General features: G+C 34.3%; 1 protein-coding gene across 1 annotated transcript in view; it reads right to left on the bottom strand.

Annotated features, from left to right (window-relative positions):
* bsf (bicoid stability factor) overlaps nucleotides 1–24,117 on the bottom strand; it is a 203,564-nt gene that overhangs the window by 137,522 nt on the left and 41,925 nt on the right. The window contains exon 4 of the mRNA XM_069848172.1: nucleotides 9,910–10,177. Coding sequence (XP_069704273.1) covers nucleotides 9,910–10,177 — 268 coding nt within the window. The remainder of the gene's footprint in view (nucleotides 1–9,909; nucleotides 10,178–24,117) is intronic.

Below are 24,117 nucleotides of genomic sequence, written 5' to 3'. Positions count from 1 at the left end.
TCATCTTCGTTGTGGTGCTTGTCACAGTCCATATTGTTTTTCTCATCGTGGTTCTTGTTTTTGTCCATGTGGTCCTTACAATGGTGTTGTCTTTGTCATGGCCCTTGCTGTTTTTGTTGTAGTACTTATAGTAGTCCTTCTCTTTGTCATGTTTCTCATCGTGATCTTTGTTGTTCTTGTACTTATTAAAGTCATTGTTTTCTTTGCCATGGTCCTTATCATGATCCTGGTGCTTGTGATTTTTTATCCATATCATGATCCTTGCCGTCGTCCATGTCATGGTCCTTTATTGTGACAAATATTATGGTGCTTGTCATGATCCATGTCGTCATTCTTATGGTTGTTCTTGTTTTCTTGTCTTTGTCTTTATAGTTGTCATGGTCCCTAAAATGGTCGTTGTTTTGTTGTAGTCCTTATAATGGTTGGGTTATCGTGGTCCCATAATCTTGATCGTGGTACTGGTCCTTGTCGTGATCCATACTGTGGTGCTTGTCATGGAACATTTTCTGATACTTATCATGGTCCTTGTTCTTGTCTTTGTTTTGTCCTTACCTTGGTCCTTATGAGCCTAGTTGTCTTTGTTGCAGTCTTTATCGTAGTCCTTTCCTGGTTCTTGTCGTGAAACTTATCATGGTCCATATCATAATCTTTGTCGTGATTCTTGTTGTGATTAGAGTGACCAACTCTCTCGATTTTCAGGGAACTCCTGTATTTCAGCTAATATTTTTGGATCCTTCTGGTTCCTGTATTGGTCTCCTAATCCTCCTGTATTTTTGTTTATCAATCATGATCACCAATTTTTAATGAAATCTAATAATCATCATCAACTATATCTAGATATGAACTGACACTAATATCGATAGTATTGTAGGTACTAATCAATACAGTTCAGTTCCAGTGATTCTCTAATCTTTGGTATTAATATATGCACATATGACTGTAAAGAGTTTTTTTTTTTAATTCGCATAACAGGATAGAAAATTAAATATTCTGCTGCATCTTGTCGACAAATATAAATACATTAAAACTGACAAACATTGTATTTTAAAATATTATTCTACTCAATATTGTGACGTAAATCATATTTCTGTTATAGTTAAATTAATAGTTTTATATTAAAAATATAAACCATTCCATCAGTGACTTCAGGCTTCACACCCCCAAAAATCGAACTAAAATTTTTCGTGACCAAGTCTCCCATATTTTTGTGATCAGAAGCTGGTCACCCTAGTTGTAATCCTTATAGTGGTTCTTGTCTTTGTCCTTGTGGTCTTTGCTATCATGTCGTGATCCATATTGTGATCCTTATCACAGTGCTCATCATGGTCCATGTGGTGATCCATATGACGGTCTTTGTTGTCTTTGTCTTTGTGTTGTTCTTATAATGGTCATTGTTGTATTTGTCATGGTCCTTATTGTCTTTCACATAGTCCTTATCGTGGTCCTGTTGCTTGTGAATGGTCACTGCCATGGTCGTGATCCTTACAGTGCTTATCATGGTCCATGTTGTGGTCCATTGTCATGTTCTTTATCGTCTTCATCATATTTCTTATCAAAATCCTTGTTGTCTTTGTTGTGGTGCTTGCTGTCATTGTAATGGTCCTTATCATTCTCCTTGTTCTCTTTGTCATGGTCCTTATCATAGTATTTGTTGTCTTTGTCATTGTTCTTATTGCGGTCCTTTTGCAATCCTTATCATGGTCCATGTCATGATACTTGTTATCATGCATGTTGTGATCTTTATCATCATCCTCTTTGTCTTATTTGTGGTCCATACAGTGATCCATGTGATGATCCATATCATGATCATTGTTGTCTTTGTCGTGGTGCTTATCATGGTCTTTCTCTTTTTGTCCTTTCCAAGGTTCTTACAGCGGTCCCCATCTTTGTTATGATTATCATGATCCTTGTGTCTCTCGTGGTCCATTTCATGGTTCTCGTCTGTGTCATGTTCCATGTCTGTCACGGTTCTTATCGTGACCTTGGTGCTTGTGGTGCTCATCATGGTCCTTATCGTTGTCAATGTTGTGGGTCCTTATCATCGTCAATGTCGTGGTTCATGTTACGTTCTTTATCATGATGCTTGTCATGGTCCATATTGTGATCCTTATGGTTGTCTTTGCCTTTGTCTTGTCCATGTCATCCTTACCTTTGTTTTTGTCCTTGTTGTGGCTATTTGTCTTCCTCATAATCCTTATCATGATCCTGGTCATTATTGTCATCTTTATCGTTGCCCTTACCATGATCCTTGTTATGGTGCTTGTTGAGGTTCTCGTGATCCTTGTCATGGTCCTTGTTATCTTTGTCAAGTCCTACATTTGTCATTTCAAAGTTAATACTGTTTTCCCTTCTGGCAAATGACTTTTGTGTTATAAGGTACATTCCATACTATTATAAAAGTTAAAAGATCAAAGATGTAAACAGAGACTTATACTAGCAAGACGACTGATGACATTTTGCACTGGTGTGTACTGTAAGGTGAAACTACCATGCACGACCAGACGTCTTCCTGTTTGTCTACATCGATACTGTGTGAACCATGGTATAGAACTTAGACGTTCACATCATTCTTTGTTTTGGGGCGGGGGAACTGTACATAATCCTATAGATACTCATATTTACATTCAAACCCGCAATCAAACACTCATCCGTACACATTTCAGAAACAGGCACATATAAATTCATACTCAAGCACTTAAATTATTCAAACATATACATACACATTATATACATATCTATGAGTACATTCAGAGCAATACCCATATGAGTCATTCCAATGTAAATGGTCGAATTTTTTTTCATGAATTCCAGACATCAAATAAGGAGACCCGTATTTTTTTATTTGCACAATTATTAATTATTTGTGTAGTTATGAATATTTGAAGTTACGCAAATTATGCGCGCACTGTTACATAAACTTGCTGGGAACTTTATGTCTACATACAATTGAGATTTGCGGTTTGGCGCATTTGAAAGACGAAATACAACACTTTTTATTACTTTAGGCCTATCACAAATAAATTTAAAATTTGGCCTATTTTTTTAATCATTTCTTTTTCAAAGCAAAATTACTATATTAAATAGCCAAGTTAAAAATCTGAAAAAAATATGGACTTGTTTGCTGATATATTATCTGTAAACTACTGCATTTATAAATATGGGATCGGCACCCATACATTTGTAACAATTTATTTTCCGGAGCCATGCACGAGCTCGCGATGCTCAGCTAATGAACTGCTTGCAGCCATAGGCTAGAAGGCTGCCCGTGGAAATTTCCCGTTGCATCTGATGTCACCATACTAATCATCAAATGATTAATACCTTAAGGAACAGTAAATATCTTATCTAAAATCATTTTATTATTGTCAGCTCAGGGGGAAGCCCTTCACAGTTTATACTGTAATACAGCCAAGTGTTTGATGATAGCAAGACTGGGTAAGGCAGTAAACTGTATGGCAGTAAACAGATGGCATGAGGGAAAAATAATCAGTTTGGGTTTGAATTTCGCGCAGTGACGTGACTTCTATACAAACTTCTATACAACATGAGTGATGGTAAAGATCGCGTAATATAGATCGCGTAATATATAACACGTGTTTAAATCCATTTACCTTCCTAATCACGCTTTTAAAAAGAAAAGTACACTAAGACGCGTAAGTCGCGACTTATTGATAAAGCTCAATTTAAAGGAGTCTTTGAGTGTGCAAATATGTGATTTGTTCCATAAAAATCAATCAATTTCCGCATAGGTCAGGTGAAATTATATGTGAAGCCGGTAGTTCTTGTGATATTAATAAATATGAATCAAATGAAAGTGCGGACAGAGAAAGTGATTATCCCAGTATTTCTTCTAGCAATTCTATGGATACAGTGCTAGAAATCAGTAATATTGAGGAATTAAACAAGAGTTTGATGTCAATAGAATCCCTTATCAAGAAAAGAAAGATACAACAAAACGATACCCCCGTGAAAAGTTTCAAAAGTAAAAGGCTCCCTAGCATGTTAAGTTTTTCATGTAGAAGATGCATCATCATCCATTCAAAAGTCAGCCATATTTTATTTTTTACGGAATGCAAAGAAAGTACAACCTGAAAATTACATAGTTATTGCAGACTTTTCTGAAAATTATTCATTTGTAATACAAGATTCAATACAAGGTGTGCATTGGAACATATGCCAAGCCACAATACAGTACAATTTTAATTTTACTTCCTACTTTATTTTATTTTATATTCTCTTACAGGCCTATTAATATTATATCTGAACTGTGACCAAACACGAGCGCTGCTCATTTGGTCTCAAATTTTGTTAATACTACTGCATCTTCTTTTTTTATATTGATTGCATTATTTTATTTCTATTTCTCTTATTTGTAATTATATTCTTTATTCTGTATATTTAAATAAATAAATAAATCCTTTCGTTGTATATTTCAAAGGAGATACAGAAATTCGTTACAAAAGTAATGTCATCTCAGAAACCATGAAACATGACACCAATCCCATCCCTTTCACTTTTTTCAATCCGAAGCAATCAATTTCTTAAAGCAAGAATTCAACGATATGAAAAAAATCATCTACTTTTCCAATGGATCAAGTTCACAATACAAAAAAAAAAAAAAAAGAATTTTAAAAATAATTGCTTACATGAAGACGATTATGGAATTAGTGCTGAATGACACTTCTTTGCAATGTCGCATGGTAAAGGTCCATGTCTTGGCATTGGAGATACTGTTAAAAGACTTGCCACGAGAGTTAGCCTATACAAGAGCCTATAACAACACAAAAAAAAAACCTGTTTGATTAGTCACAAAAAACATTTCTAACATGTAATTTATATTTTGTCCATTCAATAAGCACAAAAACCACACTGAAAATTTGCAGGCCAGATACCATAATCTAAAACCAATAACTGGTACATTAAAATTATATTCTTTCATTCCGTTGTCAAAAACTGAAGATTTAGTAAAACAATTTTCTTTCAAGAAAGAAGGTAGGCGAATAAAAATTTAAAATATGAATGAAAAGAAACATTTGAAAAGCATAATGTACAATTATTTGAAGATATCATAATAAGTAAATTAGCAGTGTTTCCTCGAGTAACTTGATCCGTACTCGGTGTAATGTTGCAACGTTCAGTCAATTATCCAGCGCCAATAAACCTCTTAGCGTGCTTTAACACTTCCCGTCCACTGCTGCTGCGCCGACCGCTACACATTCTGTCATAAGTAATTAAATTTCCATTAAACTATTGGAGATCCCATTCTGATTTTTTCTGGAATTATTAAGAATACTTCAGTGCACCTAGTAGGCATTTTTTTAGATTTTTAATAGGGCTATTTCACATTGATGTATATGTTTTAAAAATTGAATTATAAAAAAATATTTGAAATAATTATATTAAAACTAGTTAGTAAATATTTAATAAAAGACAGTACTTTAAGCTTTTAAATGCATTTTTCAAAAAAATGTTACCATCAATATCGTCAGAAATATGAGGCTTTAAATGTTGCATTGTGCGACATTTTTAACGAATTTTAACATGTAATATTTTAAAAACATGTGGACTTAGGAGGAAATAAAAGTACACTTGTTGGTTTATGAGACCCATAGAGTTGGTAAAAAAAATATAAATGCAATCAGAAATATGAAGGTCAAAATTTGTATAATTTTGTGCGATTTGACGTGGAATGACTCATATGAGCCCCTTAGATCCAAAGTGGTGTAAGTCACACTTACATAGTTTTGAGATATGAGGGCTTAAAGTTTAACAGCTGTAATCAATTCATTTTGTACAAGAATTTTTTTATTCTTAAATAAATTTGTTGAAAAAGGGCTAACTTAAATTTCTATTTAGTTCCAAGGAAAAAAATAACATTTTCAGGTAGTAAAATAATTTTTTTTCACAGCCATGTGACTTACACCACCTTTCCTGAAATGGTTTAAGGGTAGTATGTTTTAGCAAAGAACGAATAGAAAGAAAACTTTTAATACAGAAAAGTCAATTTTTATTTTTTACAAGAATTATAGCAATAGTTTACTAATGTCTAAGAATGGCTAATCTTTGATCAACAAATTTTCACAATAAACAGTCCTAAAGGTTGACATCAGGGGTTATCGGGATCCATTTCGCCATCTTCCAGCGGGCCAATATCTCTGACGTTGGATGACATTTGAAGACTTTGAAAAAATCCATGGCTTACAGGAGGGATGAAGGGGAGTAGATCAAGCATGTCTTTTTTCTTTGCCGGTGTCACTGGCCGGGGTCCAGTGTAAAGGCGATCAAGAACGATATTATACAGGTTCACTACTCTATGGCCACGTCTCGCTGTTGGTGTTATGTCCAACTTAGAAAAAGGCATGTCATCCATCAGAGTTTCTTTGTAGAAAATGGTGAAAGGGTCAGCTTTTGTGTATCTTAACCATTGAATCTTAAGCCAGTTCACAGGATTTTTTTCTTCATTAGTTTTTCTTCTAGTGATTTGTTTTTCCAGGTTTTCTGTTGACAAGAAGTCTTCTGTTGTCATTAATGACAAATGGAAAGGATTTTTCTCCCTAGATTCAAGAATTATTTGTTGCCAGTCTTCGGGGCCGTAAATAATATTATGTTTGCCTTTGCTATAATTTTCAATGCCAGCAAAATCAGTGTCATTTGGCAGGTATGAGTGCCCACTCATCATAAATTTTTGGTCAATAACAGTGACCCTGCCAGCGGCTTCTGTCTGCAAAAACCTTAATAAAAGTGGGGCCATCTTAATATTTCTATTTTGGCCTGAGCATGTGTCACTATACATGACCACATGTTCTGCTGTCTGTGCTCTGCATGCTCCAATTTCTTGAGCACCTCGTGAGCCTTCAATTTCGTTCCAGACAGCGATTGAGGGAAACCTGGTGTAATTCCCAGTTACACCACTTTGGCTTGGAACAGAATAATGATTCTCTTGAGTGCTTAAACTTGTGCTGCACTCTATGAGAACTTACAAGTAAGCTAGGACTTGCTCCATTATTCCAGAAAATAGATTTTAATATGAAGAATCCATTTCTGGACTTAACTCAAAAACAAAAAAAATGGACTTACACCACTTTGGATCTAAGGGGCTCATATATAAACCTTCATCTAGACGGACTGATAAGAAGTCAATGCATAATTTCAAATAACTGTATTATTTATCAAAATATTTTATCGGATGACTGATTTAAAAACACAGTGAATCTTGAGGGTTTTTATAAATAGTTCCAGCATTTTCCACAAAATTGTTAAATGAACAGATACGTTTCAATATGGTAATTTTCTTGCACCCAGTAATGACAGTTAACAAAACAGGCAAAAAGGAACATTCTTTCGTCAGTCATCACTTTACACAGTAATGTCAAATAACTCAGCCATTCATTTTTTCACTGCAGGAAAATTTCTGCAAATTCCATTCTTCTTTAGCAGCTTTAATACCAAATAACCAGTAACAGCAGTTGTAATGAATCCAACTCTTAAGAAAATAGGGCTGGATGGCAATTTTTGCTGATACTGGATGCAATAAGGCTTCAAAGGCTTGAATGAGAATAAGGATCATAATTGCAGTACAATAGGAGAATCCACTTTCTCAGTTGGCTTGGCAAATGGATTTTGATGGACTATAGGTGTAAATTCACACGCAGAAATTATGTTCTCAGTCTTGACTGATGATTATTGCCCAGTTCTTATTTTATAGCGGATACTGCTGATTTGACTAACCCATATAGTTGTTGTTGTATAGAGGACTTATTGTCTTCTCATTATTTCTGAATCAGAGACCTGCACAACGGCCCAGCCCATGGGCTGCTTCGGCACTGCATTGCACTGGGATCCACAGTGCCACACGGAACTAGCCCATGACATCACTCAGCCTCACTGCACGGGTCAGAGCGGACTGCTTGCAGAGTAATTTTGTGCAGTGGGTTTTGTATTAAGGCATTGAGTCCAAGTTTCCACTTCTATCTGTTACTTATGAATTAAGTTTGTGCAGGCTTGTGCTTGTGTATACAGTTCAATCAATGATCAGCTACAGTTTCAAACGTTTTCGTTTTTGATTTCTGTTTTTCAAGAAGAGTCCAAATTATGGTACATCTTTTATGAAAGATTTTATCAAACATAACTTAAAATTAGGAACAAAAGCTCTCCTAACACTTGTTCCACAACAGTGAACACGTGTTCCGAGGATTTGCTGCTACTAATATTTACGCGTTAAGTTTATGACTTGTTTATACTAATATTTAGGCGTTAAGTTTATAACACCATGAATGAAGAATAGTATTATACTTGTATAGCTAGAATTAGTTCAATTATTACAATACAAATATGTGATCAGGAGTTAAACCATGGATTGCAAGATGTGATAAGAGAGGTATATATCAGAACTTATTGAAAGAGCTACAATGCAAGGACTTGAAAAGCTATACAAATTATTATAAAATTTTACTATTATTATTATTATTATTATTATTATTATTATTATTATTATTATTATTATTATTATACAGTACTATAAAATTATTTATTTACATTTCATTTCCTCCATACTCTGATATCAGAATTTTTGTGGTAGCAACAGTCCAGTTATATTTTGTGTTCCGCCATATTTGTTTCAAGGTATGGAAATCTTTTACCAAAGATAACAAGCTGCACTAACATTTTATAAAAGATCTTTATCAAAGAAACTTTTATAAAAGAAAACCCATGACACTGTCATATATTTTATAATATATATTTTATAAAAGATCTTTGTCAAAGAACTTTGATAGTGTAATAGCAGTTTGGAAAACCTTCATCACAGACACCGGCTGTGAAAGCATACATTTTAAAATACAGTCTCTCTAGAGAAGTAGTAAAGGAGAAAATCGCTGCTAGAGTGTTTAAAACAAGAGTCAGATGGAAATTTAAAAAAGTACCATAGGGACAGTTTTTAAACCTGTGTTCAACAGCAGTGGAAAATAATTTACTTTTGTAATGTGACCAGTATGCTGGTAGCTGTATGCTCATGCCACAAGCCAAGCGAAAGCACAAGCAATGCGCGCAAGCAGGAAAGCAATAGAATGCAACCAACTGGTGCAGTGCTGAGCAGTGTGGCGGGCTACAGTGACCTTGGAAGCCCATTTTGATGGGCTAGGAAGCGGCCGCGTCAAGCAGTGTTGGTCTTGGGTGGGCTGGGCTGCTGATGCTTTAGGACTAGTAGTGATGAGCTGTGGGTCAGTCTGCAGGACTCTGTTCTGAATATGGAACCAAGAACCTCACACCTTGTAATAAGCAACTATTTTAGCTCTTTTTTCACTGCTAAGGAATGGCACCTTTCTTCCGTCTTTACACAAGCTTCAAAATATCTGAACAATGAGAACAAAACAACAAAACCTGATTGACTAAACTCTTCTTCTTTTAACAGGAGACATTGGATGATGATTCCATTTACTGCTGCCTAGCAATCCAGTAGAATGCAACAATGTTGTCTTACTTGCTCAGTTTTGAAAAGATCGCTCGCACGCATGCACACACACACACACACACACACACACACACACACACACACACACACACGTCACATCAATATTCAAGCTTATATTAACACCAACACCCAAACACACACACACAACAAACCCATACTCAAATGTATACTCAAAACCGCATAAACACATTTATATCTACTCTACTAGGACACATCTGTTCGTACAGATTTTGCATTATATCTCTGTCGGTGAGTAACAATTGAATTACAAATGGCTTATCTTAGTTGTGAGCATCAAAGTACAAAAAAGGAGTACAACCTTTTGCCATCTCTCTTCCCTCTGACCATAAACTGTGATATTGCACAGAGGTAGAGATATAATAAAAGATCTGTAGAATTAAATTGTAATGAAAGACAATTAAGAAAATGTGTTGTCATACTCAGCCTGCGAATGTCCCATGATGAGGGCATTGAACACATTCTCATTGACTGGTAACTGTTTCTCCCTCATGAATTCAAGGACTCTAGTTGCTCCTTCAATATCACCTTGTTGGCAATAGCGTGCAATCAAACGTTGATATGTTACTCTGTTTGGTTCAACACCTTTGTGCTCTAAATTTGCCAAAAACTCTGTAGGTGAGAATGGATGTTCGTTCTCTAAATATACCCGAAGTAATGCATTATAATGGCTCACATCCATAGGAACTCCTGCAACATTTGTGTTTGAACTGCTAAGTATAAAAATATAAAGATATGTTAAGTTGCAAGATTATAATATCCTTCCTATTAACACTACAAAATATGTGATTACATCTCATTAACATCAACTAATATCGACATTAGTTGCCAGTTGTTATCTTACTGCTCCAGATACTATTCTCAGAGCCGGATGTATAAAGACTAATGACTGGAGATTAATTTAGAACGAAGTTAAGAAAATGAACTGAGGTTACGATCTGGTTGTGTTATATAATACTGAACTCAGTTTACATTAATCTAGTTCAAATTTTATCTGAGTTCTGAAAAGCGGACATTACAACACAGCAAAATAAATGAACTACGAAATTCGTTCACACAACAATTCGATCCAGTTTCCAGCAGCATGCGACAATGTATTGACTGCATGGGATGAGTAAATTATGGATGGGAATGTAACTGATAATTAGATAAGTGTTTACAGAACAGCATAGTAATATGTATTATAAAGCACTCAGTTGCTATATTAAGAAATAATTCATATGGTATTCGAGATTCTTTGGCGAAACTGGAGAGAAAACAATTATTATGTAGTTCAAAATTTGTATTTATCAAGATCAAACTCTGTGTCCCACATATTTATATTCATTAAAAAATATGAGTTATTCTGTGTCAAATGACAAGCCCAATGTGGGCCAGAGTCAATAAATGATTTTTTCTGCGAAAATCGATATTAAAACATCATAAAAACACGAGAGGTGTTATTAGACTTTTATTACGAGATTTTTATTACTTATGATTTATGAAGTACCAAACTAAAGCCCGGATATATAGGTACTTAAAGCTAATATTTTTATTCATTATAGTTTATCTTTTCACAGTCTTCACGAAAATATGAAAAATACAATATCGCAATAGTGGCACTCAAGGAAACAAGATTAACTAGTAAAATAATACAGACTATTGGGAATTATACACTTTTTAACAAAATGGAAAACATGAATTTGGAACTGCATTTTACATACACAATAAAATGTTATCTTCAGTCATACATTTTGAAACAGTAAATGAATGCTTATGTTATATACCTATTCGAGATAAATGGTTTAATTTATCATTATTCAGTGCTCACATAAGGAATAGAAAAGGATATCTTTTACGATGAGATGAATAACCTCTACCAAACACTTCCCAAATATGATATGAAAATAATTTTAGGTGATTTAAATACAAAAATTGGCAAGGAAGACATTTTTAAACCAACCACAGGTAAAGACAGCTTATATGACATAAGTAATGACAATGGAATGGAATTAGACTCATTAACTTTGCTGCATCTGTAAATATGAACATAAGAAGTACCACTTTCCCACATAAAAAAAATTCATAAAGAAACATGGTATTCATGTGATGGAAAAACTGCAAATTGATCACATATTTATTAATAATAAATTTAGAAGTTCGATACAAGATTAAGATCCTTTAGGAGAGCTGAAATCAACTCAAATCATAATTTTGTCATAGCTTCAGTAAAATTTCGATTAAAAAACATTTATAAGAACAAATTTATGACAAAATGTAAAAAGTATGAGGTCGATGGATTGAAAATACATAATGTCCAGAAAGAATATAAATTACAAGTAAATAATAGTTTGAATAATTTCGAGGGAAAAATCGTTCCGGAGCCGGGTATCGAACCCGGGACCTTTGGTTTAACGTACCAACGCTCTACCACTGAGCTACCCGGGAACCCTAACCGACACCGATCCGATTCTTCCCTCTATATCCACAGACCTCAAAGTGGGCTGACAACCGTCAAGCAACCAACTTCGAGTTCACACTAACTCTGTGTGACTTAAATTGTGGTTTTCTGTTAACGAACAGTGACGTGTATTATGCAAATCAAGATTTTAGGTATAACTCCCTGTAAAGTTGATTTGAATAATTCCGAGGGAAAAATCGTTCTGGAGCCGGGTATCGAACCCGGGACCTTTGGTTTAACGTACCAACGCTCTACCACTGAGCTACCCGGGAACCTAACCGACACCGATCCAATTCTTCCCTCTATATCCACAGACCTCAAAGTGGGCTGACAACCGTCAAGCAACCAACTTCGAGTTCACACTAACTCTGTGTGACTTAAATTGTGGTTTTCTGTTAACGAACAGTGACGTGTATTATGCAAATCGGTTAGGGTTCCCGGGTAGCTCAGTGGTAGAGCGTTGGTACGTTAAACCAAAGGTCCCGGGTTCGATACCCGGCTCCGGAACGATTTTTCCCTCGAAATTATTCAAATCAACTTTACAGGGTGTTGTCAGCCCACTTTGAGGTCTGTGGATATAGAGGGAAGAATCGGATCGGTGTCGGTTAGGGTTCCCGGGTAGCTCAGTGGTAGAGCGTTGGTACGTTAAACCAAAGGTCCCGGGTTCGATACCCGGCTCCGGAACGATTTTTCCCTCGAAATTATTCAAATCAACTTTACAGGGAGTTATACCTAAAATCTTGATTTGCAAATAATAGTTTATTTATGACCAATTTGGAAAAGGTTCAAAATGAGTTAAATCGTGACTGTAATGGAAAATGGAAGAAAATTAAGACAGTGGTACATGAAGGAGCAGAAAATGTTGTTCAAAAGAAAACCCAACTGAAGAAAAAATGGTTTGATGATATAAATGTCACCAATCACTGAGGAAGGTCCACCAAGCACAACAAGAGTGACTACAGTCAAATAAGGATCCAACAAAGGAACAATTATATAAAAATACGCAGAAAGAAAATAGTAAAACCCTTAAAACAAAAAACAAAAAAACAAAAAAGTCCTTTCTACAGACTAAAGTGAAGGACATTCAAGAATAAAATAACAATAAAAGCATCCAAAAATTGTAAAAAACTATGAAAGATGAAAATGGAAAGTTAATTACCTGTAAATATCAAATATCAGAAGCATGGAAAAAATATTTTAATCAATTATTAAACTGCTCATGTCCAAAGAATGTCTTTTAATTTCCAAATACAAAATAATAATGAAAATATTGAGAAACCAGATTTACTGAATGTTGTTGTTGTTGTTTTCTAATGCCAGGCGTTTGACAATAAAGTCATTTGACCTCTTGCACTCCAATATTTTTCAAAGATATTATCATGGTTAGCCAATGAAGCACAGATTTTGAGGTGTTCCGAATCCATTTCTTGGTTTGAGTTGCACAATGGGCAGTTAGGGGACTGATATATTCCAATTCTATGCAGATGTTTGGCCAAACAATCATGGCCTGTTGCCAATCTAAATGCAGCTACAGACGATTTTCGTGGTAAATCGGGAAGATTTACTGAATGTAAAAATATGTACTGACAATTTCAAAAAACAACAAGGCTTCTGGCAGTGATGATATACCATCTGAATTCTTGAAATATGATACCAGATGAATAAAAAATAACATATATTATACCCATACATAAAAAAGGAGGTGTAGATAATTTCCATTAACTCTAGAGGTACATCATTACTAAATACTACATATAAAGTTTTTTCTTCATTAATACTGAACAAATTATGACCATATGAGTCATTCCATATCAAATCGCACAAATTTAAACTCGAATTGACTTTCATGTCTCCGATTTAGATAAAACAAATTTTACACATTCTATGGATTAAAAAAATAAATACATGTTTCATTATTGTTGTCTATATCGATTATTGTAGTTGATATATATTATCAAAGATTCTGAAATAGTTCGCGCATCATTATTGTTAAATGTGATCATCTCCACTAATAATCATCACAGAGATTTGCTCTTTGTCTCAATTTGAAGGTGACAGTACATACTTTGTTCTTCGCATAATAATATAAAAATATAAGTTTGCTAACTGTGTTTTAAAAAACATTTAAACATATAAAAATATGTTTCAATGGCAGCAGCTTACTTTAAAATTACAGAAAAACATCCTTAAATACCTTGAAATTATTTTAACCAGCCATAAAAAAATCAGAATGCTACTCTGAGCCGTTGAAGAATAATTAAATGATTCACCAAGTTACGCGTCTTGAGTTCACGGGCTGCATAAGTATTGTTGCAAGATGATGTGCAGGTGCAGCTCTGGATGAGAGTTGTGTGACCACTTTACACTGTTTTACGGTCAGAATATCACTCTTTCACGTAATTTGTGTAATATAGTACTAAATTTAAATATTGGTTTTGTAAAATATACACTTGTAAAAATTATAACTACAGTTTACACAACACTGCACTTTTAAAACTAATCACCTACAACTAATTCTATTTAATGTCCACCACTTTACTCTCACTTTGAAGTGAATAGTTCTTTATTATGGCCTGAGATTTTGTCAGTGGAACAAAAGAATGAAGTTGTAAGATACCTAGTACCACTTTTGCTTGTTGGTATCTTGAGTAGAAAATATGGCTATGTTATTTGTATTCACTAATGGTAAAAGTTTAAAAGGAATATTATAAATATTATTAATTCTATCAAGCATTAATTTAACATTTTCATGATGAACATAGACACAAACTGAGTGCGTGCCACTTGTTCCAGGAAGTACACATTTCTTTGGTCTGAGTTTGAAAATTTTTTAAAACCCTATTTTGATATATGGATTTTGCTCTTGAAACACTGTAAGTTTTCTTAAGATTACATAGTATTAATCTTTTCTGTTTGTGAACTCTTTCCATCTTCTTTAACTGAAACACAATTCATTTTGTCAGCCATAATCCTCCTCACATCATCAGAATTATAAAATTGAACAACCTCTCCACTATAAATGTTCCCAAACTTTTTCCCGATTTAGGATTAGGAGTAGCCAAAATTCCCATTTCTGCTCCTACTTATTTAGAAATTCGTATCATGTGAGTGGTGATATTAAAATGCTGTTGAATTTTACTGTAGGACCAACTTTTAAAAATTGTTAATATCTGTATTTTGAGATTTCTGCCGTCTGTTTCATGGAAGAAGCCTATCAGTTTCTGCATTAGATTGGAATTATTTGAATTTTCAGCTGAAGTTGAGTCTTCTGTGAAATGAAATATTTTTGTTTAAGTGTATCTGTAACTTTCTACATTTTTTGTTTTGGATATTTTTTAGATAATTGTGTCTTCTTTATTGGCGATTTTCAATCATCACTAAGCTCTCACACATCTTCAATATATTATTTTTAAAGTTATTTCTTACTCGAAAGCAATCTGAAATCAGCGTAGTTCTATGTAAAATATAATAGATTATAATTATTTTCTTGCATTTTTAAAGTAAGCTATTATTAAAAAGTAACTGTTTAAAAGGTGACCCTCTAAAACAACCCCATCAATAAATCAATTAATATAATATTTCATTTGTTCCCATTTCAAATGACACCAACACTCAATGTCTATGCTGCATAGAATCTTTACAATGAGCATTTTCATACTGCGTTGCGCATGAATTTGTCATATAATTAAAAGAGTATAAATAGTAAAGTATTAAAGTATGATCCCAGAAAAATTACAGAGCTCTTATTTTGATCTGCAGAACATATGAAGGGCTCGGTGCATTAAGGTGCTAACCCTCACTTTTGTGAAAATTGAGATTTATACACAAATATACGTGGAATAATATTGTGCACTTTCTGTCAAAAGATGGCTCTGGTATGAGTAAAAATTTCGCAGCAGTAAATGCATATCCTTTTTCTAATCAACGTTAAGAGTCATTTGTTTTGAGCAATAAGGCGCCAACCTATACCAAGTTGAAAGGAAAAAGTAGCCAAATGAACGGATTCTAAAAAAATAAGTTAATTGAAACGATGACGTGAGTAACTATACTGATGATAGCATCAACGACCCAGATTATATTATATCTGACTGGAAATGAAGGCACATCGGAAGAGGTAAGGATTAATTTAATTTCTCATTATTAAAATAGTATTGAGGGATGACACCTTCTTGCATCAAAGTTAAACGTTATAAAAGTTACATATATATGAATATATATATATATTTATGTATTTTTTATTTTACTCCACTGATTCAGTGTGAATTAGCCTAAACATATCAAGGGAACCTGAGATCAGTCACATCAAATTCCTTCCAAACAGGAAAAGATAGCATCACCATCAAGACGGGGACGTTTTAAATAAAAGAGAAGAAAAAATATACTTCACTATTCAACAAAGATGTTATTCAAACTAGAGCGATCGTGATTTTGGTCACATACAGTAGAGTTGTATTCTCAGAGATATTGTTCCACCGTTTATACTACAGAAGATGGTCATATACAGAGTGTATCAAAAGGTCAGGTAAAGCCTTAAGCAGGTGATTCAGGATCTTATTTGCAACAAAAAATCCTAATACACTTTTTCAATATTCATCCTCGTTTCCGAGTTACATGAATATCACGTATCGTATCTATCCCCATTTGATTCCACACCTAATGGACCTGTCTGCTTGAGAGAAGGTAGGCTAATTGTCAGTTGTCTAGAGCAGATACTCAAAATGTCCCCCTCTTGCATGAACACACGCTTCAACACGTTGTCTGACCTCTCGCTGCTCATTATCCAATCCGTACTGGTGTATCTCCATTGTAGCCGTGTTAATCTTTGCAATAAGCTCTTCCCTGCTTGCTGTCTCCGTTTGGTACACTTTCTCCTTCATGCAGCCCCAGAGAAAGAAGTTCAATGATGTTAAGTCTGGGGACCGGGCTGGTCAGGCAACTATGGCATCAACTATACGGTACTCCACCACATTTCAGATTTCCAGTACGCCAATCGCTAGATCACCATTTTCGAGGTAGATGGATTGAAAGGGGTGGTCCCATTGCCTGGCCAGCCCGGTTCCCAGACCTAACACCATTGGACTTCTTTCTCTGGGGCTCCATGAAGGAGAAAATGCACCAAACAGAGATAGCAAGCAGGGAAGAGCTCGTTGCAAAGATTAACATGACATCTATGGAGATACACCAGCATGGATTGGATAATGTGTAGCAGTGGTCAGACGGCGTGCTGAAGTGTGTTTTCATGCGAAAGGGGGACATTTTGAGCATCTGCTCTAGACTATTGACAATTAGCCTACCTTCTCTCAAGCAGACAGGTCCATTAGGTGTGGAATCAAATGAGGATAGATACAGTATGTGATATTCGTGAAACTCGGAAACGGGGATGAATATTAAAAAAATGTATTAGGATTTTTGTTGCAAATAGGGTCCTGAATCACCTCCTTAAGGCTTGACCTGACCTTTTGATACACCCTGTATAATCTTAAATGCTAATACAAAAAAGAAGTTTATAGTAACGAAGATGTATCAGTTGGACTTTAAAAATTTTCGTCCATTGACTTATTCAATACTGAAGAAAAAAGTTTCAGATTCAAAGAAACCTCTCCAATTTTCAAATGCCTCTTTGTTTAAGATTGACTCAGCTTTACCAGGCATTTTAGAGGTTGGTTACACTTACTAGCATGAACTGTCATTACATTCAGTACACTCTCAAGAAATGCGGTCGTCATAGTTCAACAATTTCAATTTGTGATTTACAACCTAAATATTCAACACAATTTCCTATAGAGAGTCGAAAATTAGCAGATGTAATGTTACTTCTGGAATAGATCCCACCAGTACATCATGTTTTATACAGGAATCTAGTTACTCACGGTACTGCAGGTGAAGAACATTAACCTGAAAATGTGGATATACTTGATGATATAATTATAGTACATGGTAAAATTGAATTGTTGTAATGCCATTTAAATTTCGGCCAGTGTATGGGACCAGTGCCCACCCAGCATCGTGATGCACAAGGGGAGCTGCGATAGGTAGCGAAATCTGATTACGTAAGCCGCTATAACGGCTGGGGGGATCACCGAGCTAACGACACGACACCTGCATTCTGGTTGGATGATCGTCCACCTCTGCTTCGGCATTTGGACGTGAGGTCAGCAGCCAGCTGGACGATCATGGTCCTTCATGGACTGTCGTGCCTCGGATTATTAATATTAATATTATTATTATTATTATTATTATTATTGTTATAAGCAAATTTTGTTGTAAACACAGTATAATACAAAGTTAAATTAGAATGTCTAAGTGTAGAGGACAAATTCAGATATTATTCATTATAATTCTAATTTAGTTAGGTTCTAGAAGTGTTCAGAATAAATTTATGTTTGTAATTCATTCATATTCCCTCTCAAAGCAGTGTCCAACCATCTGGTGCAATAAGGTGCTAACCAACATAGACATCTCCGATTATCAAATATGCCTGTAATATAGTTCTTCCAAATTCGGTAAAATGTTTCAAAATTACATAAATATAACTTAAGAGTCACAGCTTTACACTGAAAGCAGTTTCAGCATTTAAATTTCAATATTTGGAATTATGCCTTTTTCTAAACTTTAAAATGCTTATATCTCAGAAGTAACTATGTAAGGGTTAACACCTTATTGCACCGAGCCCTTCATATTTTAGAAGATTTAAGCAAATACTAAATGGTCACGTTTCGTATACAGGTGTTTGATTTGACGTGGAATGACTCACATGCACACAACACAACACGATACCTACTTCGAAAGACTTAGGAATTATTGTTAGATAAATTAAAGGGAAACTGCTAAATGTTGAAGGGGCATTACATGCTTTTAGAACTAGAGGTTATCTGTTTATTTACGTATAGTAACACCGCACCACTGATAATGTGTTACCTCCCTCTCGCTGCGGCTATCGCAGCTGTATGCTCCGACGCGCGGTCTCACTCAATCCGAGCCTTCCGACCTGAACACGCCATCAGTAAATTATTTGCACAGCGACTTCTCATTCGAATAGCATTCTAATACAAACGCAGTTCTACATAAAACATTTCAAAGAATATGATATTTCTTTCCCTTTTTAGAAGTAGGCCCCTGATATATAAAAACGTATTTTAAAAATATAACCCCCTAAAAGGGGCCCATTTTATATTTTGATTGAACACTAAAAATTTAGTATATAATACTGCAATTATTGCACTTTAAAATGATATAAATACGGAATTTCTACGATTTATAGAATCTTCAGTATAACCATTTTCATAATATGTTGCACCCTAATTTATGGAAAAAGTAACATTTAATAAATGACTAAATAATTGTGTCAGCCCGAAAAAATTACACATGGGTTATTTAATTTAATCAATAGAATATATAAAAAAAATTTGGAGCAAATACGAAGTTGTCATGTTTCGTAGGTGTTCGATTTGACATGGAATGACTCATACACTGAAAAAATTAATGGGGATTACCAAAATGGTTTTCGTCAAGGCTGATCTACTTCAGATAATATACATATCATCAGGTTGATTAATGAAAAAGTATGGGAATATAATCAGGAAGTACATTATCTGTTTATTAATTTTGCTAAAGCATATGACTCAAGAAAGTCTATGGAATATAATGGCAGAATTTGGAATACCTTTGAAATTAATCAGATTATGCAAGATATGTTTGGAAGATACAGTAAGCAAAGTAGTAATGAAAGGAATTATATGAGAAGAATTCGTAAATCAAACAGGATTAAAACAAGGTGACAATCTCTTGCCAGTCTTATTTAATATAGCATTAGAGAAGATAATACGACAGTTAGACTTAATATTGGCTGGAATAAACCTGGGTGGACAACATAAAATTTTTGCATACCAGTATGCTGATGATTTATTATTAATTGGAAGAAATGAGCTTGAAATAAGACAGCTATTTATTGAATTAATGGAAAAAGCACAAAACATTGGATTAAATATAAATGAGAGTAAAACAAAATATATAATAATCACTAAAACAAAAAGGATCCTCAACAGTCTTAAAATAAAAAATTTTACTTTTGAAATGACAACCAGTTCAAATATCTTGACGTTTTGATAGACAATTCTAATGACAGAAAACATGAAATTCTTAACAGACTACATAATGCAGACAAAACTTTTTATGCTATTCACAAATTATTATCTTCCCGTTTTTTAACCAGAAATTTAAAAATCATTTTGTACAAAACAATAATCCAACCTATACTATCATATGGATTGGAAACATGGCGCTTAACTAAAAAGGAAAAACACAAATTAATGGTTTTTGAAAACAAAATGTTGAGGAAAATTTTTGGTCCAATTTTTGACCCACTTGAAAACAAATGGAAAATTCGACATAATAATGATAGTCACAAACTTTATAATCAATCGTCAATATTAGATGTAATACGGACCAGGAGCCATGTCACCATTCTTTTCAGATGCCATTCTTGTCACTCAGTATTTCCCTTTGATACATTTAACAGACTTAACACTACTAACAGCCACTTACAAATCAGCGAACAGTTTACAGAATGCACTATACAGTCCATGTGACTCAGTTATCTGTTATTCCATTTCGGAGTTTTATGAGTTAAGCTTAAAAATCCTCCTAACAGATACCACATCCATTTAACTACACTTAAAGTGCCTATAAAACCAGGTTCTAATCATAACCAACCTTTAAACGTAATCATCGAAGTAAAAATAATTTATAGGCAGTCTACCTCGCATACTTACAACTGATTGTCAAAAGAGGTAATCTTTTATTATAATGACCCATAATAATAATAATTAATTCCTCTCAAATGAAATTTTTTGGAATCATACTGCCTATATAATTTCATTCTTATTTTATGAAAGAAAAAATGTTTCCCAGCTGTTTTTAAGTAAATAATTGTCATTTCATAATTTTTTTAAAGACCCATTAATTATGTTAGTAAAAATATTTCATGTACATCATTCCCAATTGATTTAACTTGTAGGTTTAACTTGAATAAAATCTGTCCTACAGTTTGGAAGAAATTGCTATGCACAAACATTTTGAAAAATAAAATCTCGTCAAGCTTATCAGCAATTCTGAAAACATATTTACATGAAAAACCCAAAATCGTTTTTGTGTAGTATTGCTATATTATATTTAAACTTCGTATAATCAAAAAGTAAAAAACCAAATATAGATTTGGAACAACCTATATTGTTTAGCAGTATCTGTGAATTCAACGAAATTAAAATTAACTCTTCCACATTCAGTTCTGGACTGAGTTGTTAATTTACCACAGAATAGAGATCACACATGTAAAACAAACTGATGGTTTCAGAACTGTTAAGGATGCCCATGAATTTATTAAATTTCAAAATATTCTCTGGTATACATAAATTTTCAGTAAAAGACAGTTCATAAACCAAGTAAAGTGATTAAGTCGTTTTGTTTTGTCATTTAAATACATTTTTCGTGATGCTAGAGATGCATACTATAGAATTCCTTCAGCGGACTAGGTCGGCAAACTAACGAGAGATGGGGGTTCTGACAGAGCTGCTTGGGGATAATCTGAGATAAGGACTATCAGGATGGTGTGAATTGGCTGCAGGATTTATACTTGTGTGGCTGTGGATGAACCTTTAATAGGTCAACGGTGCTACCCACAGGCCTCAGTTAGGCAAGCCTACTGCGAAAGGATAGGATAAACTCTTAAGCCATGGTGAAGGCAACATCCTAGGAGTCGGGTATCCAAAATTAAGTCCCTGGTCCTCCAGGTTGGAGGTTGGGTCGTGGAACTAACAATTCCACATCTGGAAAACATTAACATGTTGAGAATCCCAAGGGATGCCAAAGCTAGACTACAAGGGCAGTAGTATCAATGAAGAAGAAGAAGAAGAAGAAGAAGAAGAAGAAGAAGAAGAAGAAGAAGAAGAAGAAGCTGAAGAGGCATATTATAGATAACAATATATGAAGTAATCAGGAGGGATACCCAATTTTCGCGAATGATTTTTTCACGAATTTCTACTAAATGAGTCAGATGGTCAAGTGCACCATTCTTGATCAAAACTTTACCGTGGTAAAGTTAGCATTTTACCCTGTTCAACTTCAATATCCAGTGAATCAATCACGATAAAAATTAAACATGGTAGTTTACCGAGGTAAAACTTAACTGCCATGATGGAGTGATCATGTGGAATTTATCAGGCTCAAGTTCCAACAAAATGGCAGTATGATTCGATGCCCTTGATGAAATACAAGAAGAAATTATGTATCTGGATTATTTAAACAGATATCAACGTCAAATTGGCGTCGTTATGGAAAGAGGGGATCCTTTTGAAGAATACGGGAATAAGAAATGTGAGGAAAGATTTTGTTTGCCCAAAGAAATCGTGTGGTGGTTAGTGAATGAAATGAATGAATTTACTACTAATCGAAATAATCCTGTCTCACCTATGAATAGAGTTTTAACAAGATTGTACACTACAGCGACATTTAGGGCTTAACATTGTGATTGATGACATTTCTAATATTCATCATACCAGGCACTTTATATTATTAAAATTGTGTCGAACATTATTAAATCTTTCTACCCATACTGCATTTCATTTTCTTCAAGGGCAGAACTACGATCTGTAATGGATGGATTCCATCAAATACATGGATTTTCGAGTGTTGTGGGAATGGTAGGCTGTACTCCTATCAGACAGAATTCAGTCTCCTGGAGGAGACAATGCAGAACAAACCATTAGTGACCATAACTTCTTAATAAGAGATGGGTTGACGGTGCGTGCGTGTGTGTGTGCATGCGCGTGCGTGTACACACACACACGAATATTATTATTATTATTATCACTATTAATAATTTTATTAAATGTAGTAAAAGCTCTGAGCATAGTATTATATGAATTTTCAAATATAAGAAATATAACTCATCTGATGTGATATTAAATTCTGTGGCTAACTTCAACAACATAGGTTGTTTTTCTTTCAGGGAACATTCATCGGTCTTCTTGTTTTGAAAAATATTGGAATCAGAGTCAATCAGCTAAAAGAATTTCTATTTCATAGTATGAAAAATTAGGAATTCTCTTTTTGTTCTTCCTATTAATTTTAGCTTAGTGTGGCATTATAAACAAACTAAACAAACAGAGGGGTCTAACAAAATCGAAGCGTGCAACAATTGGCTATGATCTGTCTTCATCTCTGCTCTTCTATGGATGCTTTTCTTTGTAAAAATGGCATGCAATCTCCGAGTTAAACTGGATAAAGAGGAATTTCTGTGTCCGAGGATCATTGTTGGTGCATCGCAAATGTATTTTGACTGTGATTTTTTTTTACCCTGTTCCCATGGCTCCTGATCATTACGTTTTTTTTTACCAAGATTGGTGCACCCAATCAAGAGAGTTACAATGTTTATAGCTATGGACAAGATTCATTCTGTAGACTTGTTTTACAATAGCAATTCTTCGCAAATTTTGCTCTTTTCACCTTTTTTTGCGAATTTGAAAATTCTTTTTGTGTTAAACACGATTTCTTTTACGAACATTACTTAATCATACATTCATTGGTCATGAATTCCATTACTTTATTTTCGACAGTGAAACATTCAAAATAAGTACGAAATTATTGGATCTGTCATGTTTTATTATGTGGAAAGCATGACTGCTCAGCTATGAAAAATGAAAATCTGTGTGTTGTGCATGCGCAATACTTAGCTTCATTACACACTAATACAATAAGAAGAAATGAGTAAAACATATTTACCACATTTTCAACAAGAATACACAATGAAGATTAAGGAAAAATGTATTTTGAAAATTCAGAAGCCATGTGGCCTGTTACAGTGTGCAAAATGAACATAGGCCTAATGTTTTTGATATTCCCATGACATTTTTCTTCATCTAGAATGTATTGGTAACTGACATTATTAATAATGGTTTCCTTGTCAATGATGGTGTTTTCCAACCAGCAGAAATCCTCCGGGTTAAATTTGAATGGACCCTTGCTGTTCTAATGACAAAACCAAATACTAAAGTTCTACTAAATGTGATTATCGATAAAGGGATTTCCATGTTTAAATTCAAACCTTTCTTCAAGACTTACATGTTTAAATACCGATTTTTTTCACGATTTAAATTACGACTTTACTTTCACGAATTACAGTAGTTTTAAAGTG

Source organism: Periplaneta americana, chromosome 15 (assembly GCF_040183065.1).
Source record: "Periplaneta americana isolate PAMFEO1 chromosome 15, P.americana_PAMFEO1_priV1, whole genome shotgun sequence".
Taxonomy (NCBI): Eukaryota; Metazoa; Arthropoda; class Insecta; order Blattodea; family Blattidae; genus Periplaneta; species Periplaneta americana.
This window is presented reverse-complemented; position numbering and strand designations above follow the sequence as displayed.